The sequence below is a fragment of the Falco rusticolus genome, chromosome 4 (genome assembly GCF_015220075.1).
Source record: "Falco rusticolus isolate bFalRus1 chromosome 4, bFalRus1.pri, whole genome shotgun sequence".
In the NCBI taxonomy this organism is placed as follows: domain Eukaryota; kingdom Metazoa; phylum Chordata; class Aves; order Falconiformes; family Falconidae; genus Falco; species Falco rusticolus.
Window position 1 is genome coordinate 97,275,897 of NC_051190.1, and position 16,937 is coordinate 97,292,833.

At 45.0% G+C, this 16,937-nt stretch overlaps 1 protein-coding gene across 7 annotated transcripts in view; it reads left to right on the forward strand.

Annotated features, from left to right (window-relative positions):
- KIAA1143 (KIAA1143 ortholog) overlaps positions 1-16,937 on the forward strand; it is a 67,440-nt gene that overhangs the window by 12,171 nt on the left and 38,332 nt on the right. Inside the window, exon 4 of one of the 7 annotated variants that reach the window (XM_037383759.1) lies at positions 7,766-7,876. The exons of 4 other annotated variants lie outside the window; for them this stretch is intronic. In XM_037383759.1, the coding sequence (XP_037239656.1) occupies positions 7,766-7,861 (96 nt within the window). In that variant the 3' untranslated portion in view covers positions 7,862-7,876. Of the gene's footprint in view, positions 1-4,037; positions 6,778-6,960; positions 7,647-7,765; positions 7,877-16,937 lie in introns of those variants that run through there. 2 more of the 7 variants (XM_037383760.1, XM_037383764.1) reach the window with 2 other exon arrangements.

Here is a 16,937-nt window from a genome sequence, read left to right on the forward strand (position 1 = left end):
TTGGAAGAGTGAAGTCCAGTTAACAGAGGGTTACCTCAGAATACTGGGTGCAGTACTTTTGCTTAATCATGCTCCTTGCCCTACAACTTTATGACAAATGTCTGGAATGCAAATAAATTAGTTGGGTTTATTTGGAATATAATGAGAGGTATGTTGTTCTTCAGGCAGCACAGCAGGGGAAAGAAAGGTGGATACGGAAACCCAGTTTCTTTCCTTTGTTCCGACTGTGATTTGTGGTGTTCTGACCAGGAGGAGACCTTTGTATGCATTGCATTTCACTCCCAGTTCACCTAAGAATAACTAATTGGATATATTTCTTAAGAGGTGTGAGTGATGCACAAAAGCATTTTAGTCAAGTAGTCATTTGAAAATTCAGTGTTCTTAATGTGACACACCAGGAAAATCACACACGCCATCAACTCACCGTGAAACCTGTGACTCAAGAGAACAATTACTTGTTCATTTAGGAAAGAAATGTGAAACTGTCTTAAGCAATCGCCTGCCTGAAGCAGTGAGCCATGGAAAAATAATAACTGCAAGAACTTTATAATAAAGGGGAAGCTAAAGTTAGTACATGGAACATGGGACTAGGACTGGAATGGACAACTCTCCTGGCTTTTTCTTTCTCTCTTCCCTGCCCCCACCCCCAGTTCTTTTCCTCTCCTGTTGTGGGGGCTGTATATATGTGTGTGGGGGGGGTTGTGGAGCTTGCTCAGCTAAGCATGAGAGAAACTCTGTGGAGAAGCAAGGTGAAAGTAACAGAGGCTTGTTACCTACTATGGGAAATCTTGTGCAGTTTTTATGAAAATCTTTGCAATTTCTCAGTTCATTAAGACTCCAAAACATTTATCAATGATGGTGTTAGCACATGTTCTTAGCTGAACAGTAAGCTGAAACAAACCTGGTGAACTGTAGTAGAATTGCAGCAGTGGATGCTTATCGTGGAGGCTTTTTACATTGCAAAGGTGCTTGGTTGTCATCAGGAAAGGTGAGATGTTCTGTCACCTTTCTTTTAGAAGAAATAGGATCTTTCCCTAAATGATAGGAACAAAGGTGAATTGTCAAGATTGCTTCATTATGAGATAGAAATTGCAAAGACAAGGGACAGAATGGGCAAGAAAATGCATGTGTGGGTAGATGCCCCAGGAATTTCCTACCCTTGGTTGTATTTCTAGCCTGTCTGGTAGAGTTATTTTTTTTTCTTAAATAAAAACAAATTTGTTGTATTGCAAATGTTCATTTAATTAGCCTAAACAGGAAGGGATGAGTCAGAATTCTATTCTGATAGTTTTTGTGTCCAGCACTTTCCAGGAAATATCATTTGGAGGATCAAAGGCTGTGTTTTGCAGACACTGAGCACAAGAAGCCTGTATTTAGCTGTTTTAATTACACATTTTTTAAGTTTCATCACAGGACTTTATGTCTTCTTTTACTGTGCTTCAGTATATAATCCTGTTAAAAAGCACAGATTTATAATGAAACGGGAAGTAGCAGTGTCATCGTTTCAGCTGATTGTTTTCCTTGTGCTGTAGTGTATTAACTAAGTAATGCTTCACTTGGCTGTGTAGAGCCAATTGCATTCTCAAGGACGTCAGGCATGCCTGAAGATGAGTCATTACCTTTGGTACAGCACAAAAAGTATGATATGCAGTCTCAGCAAGTGTTTGTCCATTGAAGTTGGTCAATAACCTATAGCACTCTGTCCTGGCAAGATGCCATAAGTCAATCCTTTGTGCATTCGGCAGACAGAAAGGCTGGTGTATCAGCTGCCTCTTCAGTATCATCCCTTTATTCCCATTGCTAGAGCAAGGTGTTCATCTGCAAAGAGGTTTTTTGTGTTGTATACCTCCCCTTCCGCCCCACTGCCCTGAGAGTATTCCAGACGCAGCAGTTGCATGGGTAGCTATTAAAACCAGGGGAGAGACACCACAGGGTTTTACGTGAGTGACTGCAGCCTCCTATAGACTTTGTCAAGATTTTGAGAACCTATACAATCTCAGAGTCAGCCCCTGCAAAGTAATTTCCTCCTGGGGAAAACGGATAGGAACGGTCAGGAAAATTACACAAGACAATTTTACAGTGTTTACCCCGCTATCACTTCTTATTTGTTGTTGGAGGTAAAGCAACAGCTGGCAAAAGCAGTTTTTCTTCTATCAGGAGATGTAAAGCGGCTTTGGTGCCATTCCAGTCCATATGGCAAAGGATTCCTTTTCCTAGACTCCCATGGCAGTCCTCAGTGCAATGCCTGATTAGTTAAGGCCATGGGCAAGAGGGAACTACCTTGTAATAGGCAGAAGTTATTAGAGGAAGGTGTTGTCAAGCCTCTGTGGGGTAACGGTGATCACTGCGCACTTCTAGTTTTGATGTCATGAAAGAGTTGTTCCCTTAGGGACAATACAGTAACAACGAACTTTAAAAGGGCAGATTATAAAACTATGAGGAAAATGGTTAACAGCAGGCTGAAGGGCAAAGAGAAATACTTAAAAACCATAGAGATCTGCCTGGAGGCTATTTAAGAACGTTGTATTAGAGGCACAGATGGTTTGTATACCTCTGAGCAAAAACATAGCGTATGAGGAAGAATGAAACTCACAGGGTTACGTGGGAGAAAAGCGTGAGTATAGAAAGGTTGAAAACATCCTTTAAAGATGACGACTGTCTGAATGACAGACTAGGAAATGCTATCAGGAGAGTGGAAAAAGCTGGAAAGTGTCAATGCTAAGGAAAAGACTATAGCAGCTGCTGACTTGGGATCCTCAGGATGAAACACTAAAAGAAGTTGTTCTAATAATGTCCTGAGCACTTTGCCTTTGAAAACTTGGCTACTCCAAATGAGACTTTACCAGAAAAACAAGCATGCTTTTAAATCAGTTAGCTAGCACAAGCCAAAATCTCAATAAAGCCAAAGCATCTGCAGATTTAATATGTGACTAGGCCAAATTCAAGAGTAAAGGAGCCCCTTCAAGTGTAGTTTCTTTATATTAGGACATTGATTTCACCTTGTGTTAGATTCGGTGCCAAAAATGATGGTTTCAATCTTTGCCAAAGAAGGTAGAGATAAAAAAAATAAAATCAAACATTCCTAAAACCTCTTAATTTTAGTAAAATCAAAAACACCTACATTTGTTCCAGTACGGCTTTGGACTGAGAGGAAGACTTATCTGAGAAGGGTGTAGTGAGGTTTGCAGAGCTTTTTTACACCAATGTGTAATTGGACAGATGTGGAATTTTGTTGTCATTTACCTGAGAACAGGAACACACTGATTAGAAATAAAAGGGGAAGATCTCAACTATCACAGATCTGATGATGTGTAAGTGTCCTTTTGAAATCAGTGAAAGTTATTTTCTGTTTTAAAACCAAGGAAAGGCAGAGGAAGGTTGGAACAACTATTTTGGCGATAAAAACTTGATGCATACAGCCTCAGTGGGACTAGAGCCCTGGCATCAAGGCTGTTTTATTCTGCCCTGTTAAATTGAAACAAACAATTCAGCTGCCTGAGTCTCTTCTCCTGTGACATGCCAACCATCTTGAGAGAAGAGATTAAGCATTGTTCTGATCAGTGCTGCAGCAGCAGCAGCAGTTCTATAATTGAAGAGCTGTATAAAATCTATGGAGCACTGAGAAAAGCTTAAATCAATTTTATGATTTTCATAAATTATTGCAGGCAGACTATGTTTGTGTAGAAAGCCAGTGACATTTGAGCTGTCTATCCAATGGACAAGAACATTCAGAATAGGGATTTTCAAAGGCATCTGTGGGAATTACGTGTTTGAGTTTGATGGGAGTTAGAAGACTTGTTTCTTTGAGCTACTTAGTATTCCACTATTAAGTTTTAATCCTGCCAAAGTGTTTTAAATACTTGGTAAAACTCAAAATTAGTGGGGGGTCAAATACAGAGCAATTTTAAAGTTTCAGTTAAATGCTTAATGTGCTTATAAACTAGTGGGTGGGTAACTTGTAATTCTATTTCAGGTGAAAAAGTACTTGAAGAGTTAAACATTTTCTTACCATAGTGTATTTTCGGCTTGTTGTTTAGGCCCCATTACTGTGAGGAACCTTGTTGTGTCTCTGCTTGAGGCTGTACCTGCAAATTACTCCAGCTGCTACAGGGAAGGATCTGCCTGTAGAGCAGAAAGAGAAACAATACCTGGTGCCTCATAGCACATTTCAAGATTATATATTAAGACAAATACAATTCCATACATTACAGATATGACTAGAGATTGAACTTGCCTTTCAGACAACTAACCAAGGTGGAGCTGATAAGATACGGTTCCCATTTCATCCTAATTTGGGTGTTATTGGTGATTGAAGGAGCCTTCCACTCACTGGGCATTATGCCCATCAGGATACAGATAGGTTGGAGACTTTTAATCTTGTCAGGATGCCTCTGAGCTACAATATTCGGTGTTTAATTTTCTGTATTTTAAACTGCTCCAACTCTAAAACGAAATCATTGTGTTTCAGATTATTGCAGACTGCATATGCTAAATGTGGTACTAATGGGAAGAACCGTTGCTGAATTCATGTGTACTGGATGGGCAGCTTGGGCTGGGTTATTTTCTGATGTTACTCCGTTGCTCTCAGTGAAATGACGTCAATAGGTACATGAGCTCCTTACTAAACCTGAACAAAGCAGTCCGAGGCAAATAGGTTTAAATTCAAAGAAGTCAAGCATTGAGCACTCCAGGATCTTGCCACTGAATTCCTATAGCCGGCAATATACAAAAATGATGGGAGGGACTGACTCAATGGTCATTATTCTGCAGGAAGGGATCTGTGACTGCTGTGAATTAAAAAGCGAACACAGGCCATGGTGTGGAGGAAAGCTAATGCAGTTTTGGCTCTATAAATGATGTGTCATGGAGAAGAAATGTGAAGTAATCTTACCCTACTTACTGTCTGCTTCAGACCTTAGCTGGAGTAATGTGTCTACTTTTGTGCACTATACTTCAAAAAAGAAAGATGTAGACCAATTGGAAAGTCCAACAGAAAGTAGTGGTATTGATCAGAAGTCTGGAAAACATGACCTGTGAGGACAGATTGAAAGAAGTGGGTTTATACATCTAGAGAAAGGAGATGCAGGCGAGGGAATAAGAATGTGATACCAGTCTTCAGATATGTAAAGCTTGCTGCAAAGAGGAAAGTAATAAATTGTTCTCTGTGTCCACTGGGAATACAAAAAGAACTAATGGATTTAAATTGCAGCAAAGGAGATTTAAGGAACACATTAGGACAGGCTTTCTAGCTGTAACAGTAGTGAAGTACTGAAACAGATTGCCCGGGGAGGTTGTGGGATCTTCATTGCCAGACATTTTTAAGAACAGGTTAGACAAACATCTGTCAGGAATGATTTGGGTATAATTGATCCTGCCTTAGGGCAGAGGGCTGGACTAGATGACCTCCAAGATCCCTTCCAGCCCTGTTTTCTGTGGTTCTCTCATTAGGAAGGCTGAGTGATATTCCTAGGACCTTACCATTCCTTTTAAAAGGAAAAACATGCTATAGCAATGCCAAGAGTCAGATTTAAACTGACAATATCTGGGAAAATTTAAAGCTTAAGGTTGATATCCCACCCTTAATTATTAACACTTGAATGCATTTAGTACAGTTGGACTTGTTCACGGGCTAAATACTTGGAGGTTACGCAACTGTGAGTCTTTTATGACCAGACTGTGATCTTTTTAATAGCCTGGGATTCTGTTTCTTCTAATGTGTATTAATCTCACATATTGCAACTTCCATTTTGTCATTTGAGTGAGTAGCTGGCAGTGGTCTTTAGCATCTAACATAGTCCACGTGGGGTCACTCTCGCATGCCATCACACATTTGGCCATGTGCTGTGCTTCCAGTCACGCCAAAGCTCGTTCTTCCACTCCAATTTATCATGATGCTGGTGCTCAGCTTCATTATGTGGCTGCGTTTAAATCACTAATACCGCTGTTAATGTGCTTTGTACCCTCCTCCTCATTCTCAGACACTGGATATTCCTCCTGCTGCTTTCTGCTCACATGTTCTTTTATTCCTGTTGATAAATTCCATTTTCATCTGTCTTTTGCTGCTTTCCCTTCAATATGTGCTTGTGTTGCAAACTGTGGTTCAGCAGTTTAGCAATTGGATTGCATCCAAATATTACCAAATGCCACATCTTTTAATATCAGGCAGAGCAGCTTGAATTTTCTTCCTTGGAGCACTGTAAGACACGCTGGCATGTTTTCTGTGCAAATGCCCAAAAAAAGTAGTTTTAACAAAAGATGGGGGTGTGTGAAGCAAGCTGAAATGTCTGCATTCCCAGAATTTTATTTTTTCCCTGATTTCAGGTTTTAGTTCATGACCCAGCTGCTGATTTATGTAACTCAGTGGAACTATGCCAGTTTTGAGCAGCCAGGAATTTGGCACTGTCACTTTTGTGACTGGTAGTACCTTGGTGTTCAGCAGCGTGACCCCTTATGTTTTTCTCCCCAAATGCCATGTCTGCCCATTGATGATCACAGTATTGCCAAGGCCTCAGGTTCTAAAAAAAATGATGTGCAACCGTTAAGTAGGGATATAATAGATATACATTCGCAGACGTGTGTGTATATATATATGTATGTATGTATGTATGTATTATATATTCAATTTTAGTTTGAATTTGGCCCTTCAGCAGTTACGGCTTTTTGAGCTTTTCTCTACAGCTACATGGAGAATGGAAACTAAAGTAAAAAATAAAGACAAAAACAGAATAAAGCTGGGCTTTTCACATAATTGCATAATGCTTCCAGAAGCTGAGACTTGAAAAAATTCAACATATACCATGAAATCTGGAAACATTATGGCTGGATATTTGGCCATTAAATTGTTTTACAGCATTTAGCAGAGGGAAGGATGCTATCAGTTGTTTTTCAAAATGGTGAACGGCTCATCAGGATGCTGCAAGACACCTTTTGTTCTACGTATCCGCTATTTCCTTGTAACAGGCTGACCATATTCACAGAAGCTGTGGGTACTGCATGTGGTTTGCCATAGAGGACTTCCCTTGATCACTGTGGGCTTTGGATCAGTCGAGTAGCTTTTGCCATGTTTGCTCATCTATTTCACTCAAGATTTGTCCTTCACATGTTTTGGAGAGAGAGAGAGAGAGAGACAAACAACGCGGATGCTCTGGTGCGGCCAGATCACAGCTACCTTCCTTGTCTTTGCTGCGCGTTCTTTGTGTGTATTTCCCAGCTTCTGCTGTGGTTGTGTATGTGGCGGATAAAGTGCGTCTCCAGGTCAGTGCTCCAGACGCGCTGTGCACCTGTGTGACCCCTGAGTTTCAACTTAAGATACATTGGCTCAGCACAGGTTTTTGTCTGAGGGCAGTTTTCCCCCATGTCACCTGTTTCTACTTTGTGCTTTGCCTTGCTCAGAACACTCGACTTCCCTCCCCCGTGGGTAGTCTGTGGCAAGGGATCACATGACCTTGAAATGCAATTTCATTTTGCCTACTGGTTAATGCTGAGATTTAGAGGAAGGTAAACCTTGTTATCCAGACACTGCAATGGGGATAATTTTCTGCTCTTGTCACGTTTCCTGCATAAGGCTGCTTCTTAATGTCTTGTTTTCCCATATTGGCAGTTCGCCATATACCATAGCATGAGGAGAATAAACCTTTTTCCTACCATTTTTGTGTCTAACTTGCCTATTTACATATGGTGGTCATTTTTTTGGATTGCTAGTCCCCCAGTGCATTTTCCTTGTACCTCTTGGGCCATTTGCCATTGAGTACTTCTTACCTCCTAGAACCCCGGCACTGAGGCTAACATGTCACCCAGCAAATCCTCCCTGCAGGGAAGGAAGGGGCCTGTTCACTGCACCTCCCGAGCAGAACCAGCGTGAGCATTTGCCATGTGAGACTGTTTCTCACATTCAGTGAGTTAAGGTGTTTGCATCTTATCGCATCTCTGCCAGCCTCCTGTGTTGCCCTCTTTTGCCCTCAGCTTTGGGTTGTCACAGGCAGAGGCCAAAAGTGCCTGTGAATGGCACTCCACCATTCCTGCAGCTCCTCTGCACCTCTGAGGAGTTCAGAGAGTCCATGGTGGCAGCAACAGCAGCTGGATTTGGGTTTTGAGTGAGTTAAGAGGCTTTTATGTGTGATGCTAACTTTCTTACGGCACCTTTCACTACCTCAGAGCCTGTGTGGGATCTAATAAGCAAGTGCTTTTATCTCAGGTGTTGGCTTTTGTGTAGTCATTCGGTATCACATGCACAAATATATACCCATGGATCTCATTGAGCTGTGTGGTTTAGAAAGCCAGTTCCTGGGTGATGGGTTTGAAGGGACAACACTGCTGTATTACGAGTTTATACAGCACCTACCCCAGAGGAGCCCTAATCTGTGCTACAGACTCTGGGGTGCTACTTTAGTACAAAAAATAATAGTAATTTGTAAATGAATCGGGGAGATTTAAAAATCAATTTTCTTCAGTAAACACCAATTATTGAAATGGTTGGTTATCGCTGAGGACTGGGCGTGTAAAATGCTTAAAGATACAGAATTGGTTTCTATAAACATTTAATTCTTTTATCAATAATTTTTATAAGCAGGCTTCTTTCTACACTCTCCCTTTTGCAAAAACTCTCCCCTCTGTTATATACTGAGCTTATTTGCCTCCTGGATAGCTGCAGATTTGTTGGTATACAAATTAATTTTGTTATTGACTAGAATGAACATTTGGAGAATAAGAATGCCATTGCTATTCATACCTAAAGGTAATCAATACAGGAACAGAGGAATAAATGTTTTCTAACTGAGTAAGCATCCTCTCTAGCCTTATTTCCTTCTCCTGAAACCCACAGGACTGTAGCCTAGCTGCCGTACATGTGAACAGAGCGGTGAGAGGCAACAGCATTTAGATCTTGTAACCAAAGAAGGATCACGAGAGAAACTTCTCTCCTGGTCTTGGCTCTTGCCATGCTGCAGCTCAGCAGTCACTCACTCTGCCAACCCATACCTACTCTTTGACTTGCAGTGGCAATAATTATTTGTCCATCATCAATTTATTACCTGAGAAACAGTGAAGAAATCAATCCTTACGTGAAGCAGTTTGTCATCTGCTTGGGCACGGCAGACAGCAGTCTGTGCCTGCAGTGTTTGAGTGAGAAGATGCGAGGGGATATTACAACAGTGTGACTTGCGTCCACCTGGGATCTGGCTGTGAAATTAGTATTATTAGCTAATTTAAATTAGAAATTAGTGTTCTTAGAAATACTGAATTAGAAATTAGTATTATTATTCGTCAAAAGCGAAGGAAAGGGGAAAGAATAGCAAAAAGTGGCGGGGTTTGCTCTGTTCTTGGCCTGTTCTGCTGGCCAGTACCAGCTACTCCAGACCGACTGCTGGTGCCGTTTGTGGTGGTTCCAGGAGATTTGCGCTCGCGTGTAGCCAGGTTCTGCCTTAATGTACGCCTGAAATCAGTCAGGGGCTAACAGAACGGCAGAGCTAAATTTTGCAGAGCTTCAACCAGCTGGGCCTTTGACAGGGTTTGCCGGGGAAGCGCCGAGTGCGAGGGCGGCGCTGCCGGTGCCCGTCCGCCTCAGGCCGCGCCCCGCCGTGCCGAAGCGATCAGGGGGCTCGCTGGGGCCTCGTCCCCTCGGCTCTGTCGGCGGAGCGGGCCCCGCGCTTGCCGGCTGCTCCAGCCAGCCCGCTTCCACCCACCGAGGCGCTCTCCCGGCCCAGGTCGCTGCCGGGGCGCCGCGGGCCGTGCGGCTGCAGCGCGGCGGCGGGCCGGCAGGTGGCGGCCGCGCCTCAGGCAGCGGCGCGGCGCGGCGCGGGGCGGGGCGGGGCGGGGCGGGCGGCGCGGCGGGCCCTGCCCGCGGTCCCGGGGGCCAGCGCCGGCCCTGCCGTTGCGCACGGGCCCCGCCGCCTGGCGCTGCAGGAGCGCGGCTGGGCGCGGAGCGGAGCGGAGCCTGCGCCCGCGCCCCGCCGCCCTCCCCGCCCGCCCTTTCATCGGGGCAGGGGGCCCGGCCGGGCGGCAGCGCCGTTTGCCTTGGGGCTGTCAGCAGGAGAGCTGGGTGGGCAGAGATGGGGTTTGGGTTGGTTAGGCTTTGTTACTATTACTGTTTTCCTTATTCCCCCCCCGCCTTCCCTTTTTTCCTCTTTCCCTTCTCCCTCTCCTGCGTACCTAGCGTAGCACCTGCTGCTGGGGTTTAGATTTCTTGTGGGGTGAGCGAGGGACAGAGTAGTGCGAGGGCCAGGCGCGGAGCCGGCCGGCGGTGCGAGCTGTGCTTGCTGGGCAGCCGGCGGGGGGGCGGCCCCGCGGGCACCTGCCGCTCCCCGGTGGCCGCCGGACCCTCCCGCTGGCCGCGGGTCCCCCTCTGTGCCCCCCGCAGCCGTGTTGGCCCCTGCCGTGCGCTGTGCCACCGTGGGCCGGCTGGACTGCGGGCCCGGGGGCCCTGCGGAGTGTCGGGGCCTCGCAGGGAGGGTGAGGATGGGGATGGGGGCAGGGATGAGGCACACCGGGGCTTGCGTGCTGCTCTGGCCGTGAGCCACCACAACCCAGGGCTAGAGGCCTAGCGGGTGGGCAATTGGCTGGGAACGGGTGGGAGACTGACTGCAAGGTGTATGGGGGACTGCTTGCGGGGCACCCCAAAAAACCACCAAAAATAGGGCTTAGCAAGACAGCCTTAAAATTAAATGAAGAGAAAACATAGTGGGAAAGATTCCCCTTTACGCTGTGGGGTAGTGGTTATGGGCTGTGCCTTGCAATCACTATACACAGAGGTGGAAGTTCAGTTATGTGAGAAGTCTCGGCTGGGTTCAGTGGCAGCCTCCGTAACAGCCCCCCGGGGTGCGGGGGAGGCAGAGCCCAATTCCGTGTGCGGCTGTTGAAACTTCAGCGTCATCAGTGTCTGAATCTTGCGATTTCTCTGCGATGTGGTTGGCTCTATTTGCAGCGCCTGACCTGCCATCTATTCACATTATTTATCACTTATCCCCCAGCGCAGAAGTGCCCAGAACTTTATTAAGCAAAACAAACTAGGAGTTTAATATTTAAGCTGAAGTGCAATCTGTAATGCAAAAGGAGAGGCCCTAGTAAGGTGCAATTTCTAATATGTCATATGGTGCAGAAGAGTTCAGTTCAATTAACTAATATTTGTGGAACTGCAGAGTAAATTGTCCAACTACTGGGTGTTTGATACAGGGCTATTTAATCATTAGACCTTGTATACTTACACTAAACCTGTATGCATAGGCAATGTCTTAGAAAGGCACTGTGTGCTGGACACATAAAAGTCATTCTGGAGGTGAGTTAGGTTTTCTGATATCTCTGAATCTGACCTGCTACAGGAATAGGATCCACGCACACATCAGATGATGGAACTTGCACAAGATGATATGGAACAGGAGCTCATTTAAATGTATCTGCCATTTGGTGGCTGCCTGACTACTCACAGCTGCTCCCGAGTGCCAGTCTCCTTTTTGAAATGAGGATGGTAAGACAGCTGGCCTTTTAAAAACATGATGAAACCCGCTGATGAGCATGCATTTTCACATCCCATTTTCTCTTTGTTTTGTAATTGCATTTTTAAATAGAAGTGGGCAACAACGGCGATTTTGAGCTAAACCCTTGGGGTTGTGGACTTAGGTGGGAAGCTGGTCCTGTGTCCACAAGGTCCACCTTTCTTTCTTAAAATACCAGTTCCGTAACCCTGAATGGTTTTTGGAGATCTCTGTAGACTTAACTGTATAAAACCAGGGGGTGAACAAGCCATTTTGTTTCTCTAGCAAATACACACATCTCTATTATTAAACATGAACATCTGAAGTCAAGCATCAAAATTCTTATTTGGCATCTGAATATCTATTCTCTGTACTCTCACCTTTTTTTAGGTTGTAGCTTTTTAGCTTTCTTAGGCAGAGACCAGTCCTTTCTCCATGACAACTTCCAACTTCTCAGCAGGGTACAACAGTGCAGGGTGTGAGGAAGGTAAAGCAGACCATCTCACCTGCACTGGGGTTCATTTGCTGCAGCAGAGCAATTTCTTTAAGCACCATCTCTCTTGAGGTTTTTTTGAGGCATTGAAGCACAGATTCCCCAGCCCCATAGTTGGCTGCTATGCTCCTGCTGATGTGGTTCTGCAAAGACAACAGTGAGACACATACCAAAGAGCGGGGAGGAGGGGGGGAGAAACATGATCTTGTCCTTAAACACCTTTATTCCATCCCACCTTCAATTCCCTGCACTGGGAAGCGTCATTTCTGTACAGGGTGGCTGGGAGGGAGGGAGGGAGACAGCAGTAAGCCGGACACCAAAGCAGCAGAGCCATCACTGCTCATTATTACTCAAGAAGAATAGATCCAGTGGGAAGAGCTATGCTGTTGCCACTGAAGCTGTGCAGGCCAGGGATGATGCCATGGCCGCGGCACTGGGATCTCGCTTAAAGCTCTCCTCTCTCTGCCATCCTGGGGGACTGCTCACCTTGCTGGCAACCTCCAGTTGGACGTCTCTATAGCCCCGGTGACGACAGGGGACTCCTAAGTGCAAATTATTACAAATACATGGGTATAAATACATATTAAGAATTACAGAAAGTAATGCTACTGACAATTAAATTGGCAACCCCATCTGCGGTGCAGCTGACCAGGGTTAGTTTCACTTCATTTCGGCAGCTGTGTCCACACTGTCTTGTGGTGAAACTTAAGTTCCCCTTTGCCGGTCAGGCAGGCAGCGAGCCTGTGAGTGTAACTCTTTGAAGCCAGGCCTCTTTACGTGGCTAAGCACATCCAACATGCTCCGGTGCCACCAGACACACATGGGGAGTCCGGCCACGAGCTATCTGTGGGGGCAGCGGAGCTCACTGTAACTGAAGCCACTCCAGAAGCTGCTCGTTCAGAGAGGTCCAGATGAAACCAGAGAGGCTGTTTACTCCATGCAAAATAGAGGTTTAAAAGCTCAGGCTCTGTTGGTCATATCACGGATATTGCTCTATTTCAGGAAGTCTGAACGTGGGGCGGTTGTCCCCCCCTCCCAGTGGGGGATCACAAACAGGTGCCAGGGTTTTATGGCCATCCGGGCCTTCTCAGGTTGCTAAATGGGTGGGGGAATCCCTTCCAGATCCTGCCCAGCTGAGAAGGGGATTCCAGGGGGTTCCTGCTGTGGAAAGGGCTGACAACCCAGCTCTGCTCTAATTATAGCATCAGAAGGAGGCAACGTTAGAGGTGCAGGTGATGGAGGGTACGCACTGCCCCCTTCCTTTCTCAAGGAAGTACCCTCTGTTCTTTGCACCCTGTTGTAGCAGCTCAGGAGCACTGAGAGCTTAAGAGCTCCTGGTGCCCGAACTAAAAAATGAAACAAAGAGTTAGAAAAGGTTGATTCAGTTTCTTGCACGACAATCTCCACCCTTCAGACTGCAGGATAAGTGTTTGCAGAATGAGACCCTTCAGTGAAACACACGCTTTGAATTTGAAGCCCAAACTTCTCCCACCATATGCAAAGACTTTGTCATCACACTGGTCCTTGTCATCGCATCTGCTTGATCAAAGCGTTCCTGGACAGAAAATGGGGGTTGCAATTGCCAAGCAGAAAAATAGTAGTAGCTGTGTGCCTTATCCAAGCCTGTCGTTGCTCTTATGGCCTCACTCACAATAGGTGCCACCTTTGCCTGCAGAGCCAGTATTTAACACCTTTGTTTATGAAAGCTCCAGATAACCTCCTCTGCAGGAGGTGCTACAGAAAAGCAAGAGTCTCTCCTAGCTTATTCAAACAGAGCCCCAGGGTTTCTGAGGAAGGTACAGGCAGCCCTGTCCAGGAATTAATAGTCCCACTATCCCTTGCCTATTTGTCAAAACTTAATTTTGTTTAATGGGGTTTTTAAATCTGCGCAGTCTTTTCCACATCCTTTCTCCTCCACCCTGTCGTAGTTCATTCCTGGACTATAAGCATTTGCACTGACCAAATGTATCGGTGGATTTTAAAAAAATGGAACAGGTACTTTACATGTAATTAATTTAGTGATTTGCTCAGCTGCTGATTCACGTGCATAACCTCAATTAACATTAATGGGAGTTATGTAGGCATGTCAAGGGCAGAATAGACCCCTAATAATCTAACATGGAATGTTATTACATTACTGCTGTAATTATATCCTGCGCACACATCATTTCTACTTTGCTTCATGAACTGCTCTTCAAATGCAGTGGCTACTCATCTGTTATGCTGTATGCGTTAATGCTGAGGTTACGCTAAGCATTATCCTTCCTTCTTCATTGTTCTGCTGCCCGTCCACAAAAGATACACGTAGCTAAACAAGTAACCAGCCAGTTGGCATTTCACACAGCTACAAGTTTTGATTTTTGAAGGTGATATTGGAAGCCAGAAACAATCAAAAAACAACAGACCTCAGCAGAACAGCATGTCATCTCTCCTTCAGCATTTTATTTTTATTTATTTTTAATTGGAATCTGAGCAAGCGCTGCTGAGACACCTTTAGCCTCATGGTCAAAGAAAGTTGAGCGTACACAAATTGTGCTTCTCAAGGAGGTGTTGAAACAATTCTGCTGTTCCAGAGGTTTTTTTGGTCTTTGTTAAACACTTCCTCTTTCAGGGGGGTGGGGGGGTGGGGGGTGGGTAGAAAGGGGAGGGGAGTGGTCCTACCCTGGTGCACTAAGTGGATGTTACTGGAAAGAAACAGAGGAAAATGAACCTTACCTAACCGGTGTAAATAGCAATTTTCAGATGATAAAGCTTAACACAGCTGACTCAGTCTGTTCTGTCTCATTCTGTCCAGTGAAGCTGCTGTATCTGGACAATTGCTTTCCAATTTCAGCTGTGGGGCATATTGTGTCTCTGTGTTTGTACCACCACTCTCTGAACTGTCACATACATTTCAGTATTTTTGTCTTGAGGCTCTCTCCTGCACTTCTGCAGAAGATAAGGCCTAATACATCACTGAGTATGTGGGCTACTGTTCAAACCAGCGTATTTGTAGCGGCATAGTATATCCCTGCAAGTAATTGTCAGCTCCCTGTGGCCATCCTGCCGTAACAATCTTGCCTAGTACCTTGGATGTTATACTACTGTGGATTCAGAGGTACACACAGTACACCTGCACCTTTGCAGGATCACACAGCTAAGCCAAGCAGTTCAGGTTAGCTTGACAATTAAGGGATAGTGAAAAGCAGCGAGTCCTTAATGCTGACTGACAACATGGCACTGCTCGATGAAAAGGGAAAAGAAGCACTTGCAAAAACTCAACGTTGTGAAAGAGCCAAAGCCCCTGAATTAACACACTTTTTATGCGATCGCCATCAGGCAGGCAGCGTGTTCTGGGCTGAAGGTACTGGCTGATGCCAACATCCACCAATCTCTTATTGAGGAATCCTGTTTTACTACTTCTGTTTCTGTAGGCCCTAATGTTTGTTAAAGTGTTTGCTAAAACAGAGCTCTGTTTCCAAGGTAACAGCTACCTAACTTTATTACTAAAACTGCACTAATTCAAACAGGGATCTGAACAAACAGATTCATGTTAATTTCAAGCCCCATTAAAAACACAAGGAAAAAAAATCGATGTTTGCCAAATGGAAAAAGAAAAGAAATCAATAAAGAAATTTTATTTTCAGCCTTTTAAGTGGGGTTTTGTAAACAACGGAGGGTAAAAAAGTAAAACTACATGAGAGCAGTACACAGCATCCTTGTAAGATGTACTGTAAACAGAAGAACAAAAAGATTCGATGATAACGTAGGAATAATTATTAGGGCTGTAAAACCTTGAGAAACAGAGGCACAGAAGTGGAATGACCTGTCTCAGGCCATGTACTGTCAGGTCTCCTAACATCTTGCCTGATGCCCCTGGGTTGTGACTCAAAAGCGATGAGCAAAAGCCTCAGAGAAGAGCAAAGGTGTGATTGTGTCACGTCCTACATTACTCTGAGTAGTGTGGGCGACAGCAGCTGTGCCTGTGTTACTGCTGGGGCTCAAACATTTGCTAGCAACCAACATACAAACATTCCAGGGATCCTGGTTGTGTGGTTTGATTCCTAATATGTGCCAAAGCCCCGCTGCCCCCGTTTTCCCTGCCGTCGTTACTCTTGCCAGCAGAGAGGCAGGTAGGCTGGCACGTGCTAGGGGCACAGATGCAGTCTGGGCACAGCCGGGTGGCATGCTGGCACGGTGACAGCTGGGGCTATCAGGTGGCATGTGCTGCTCAAAGGGGTCTTGGGGACGGGGTATCCCTTGTGGTTGAGACACCGGCTGAGCACTTGGGAGGGCTGCATCCATCTCCTCCTTGCTCAGCCTCCATGCTACCCCCCTATCTTGATTTCCTGATGCCATTTAAAGCGTAAACACATATTTATGGGCAGCTCATCAGAAAGCAGCCAGGCTCAGAGGACACCGAGTGAGCCATTTTGAAATCAGGCTTTTGCATGGTAACTCAGCCACTTCACGTGACATTTATCTGATCCCAGCAGCCCTGGTTCCTTTCCAACGAAGGCTGCCTTGGCAGGTTCATGAGTTTTGAAGCTGTTGTTAGAAAAAGGTTTCTGCAATGAGTAACAATGACTTTTCCCCTTCACTGGGCCATATCTTTTCCAATTTCCCACTGTTAATAAATATTCTCATTTCCAAAATCTGGATGGAGGAGAAAGGTAGGTATAAAGAGATATTTTTTCTAAATTCTCCACAGGAGTGTATCCCCTAGACAAAATACTGTTTGGTTGTTTAAAAGAGTGAAAATAAGTGACCCTAGCCTTGAAGTGCCTGAAGTGCAGGTAGTGGGAATTCCTGATAGAAATCTGTTCTTCAAGGTCCAAGTTATTTCATTATTTTCAAGAACAGGATGTCTCATTCCTTTCTCTAAAACATTTACTACTGATTACTGTCCCTCTCCTCAAGACGTGAAATTTTAGATAGATGTGTGACAGCAGATTTTATCTTCCCAACTAGAAAACAGTACGGGTAATGTCACATACTTG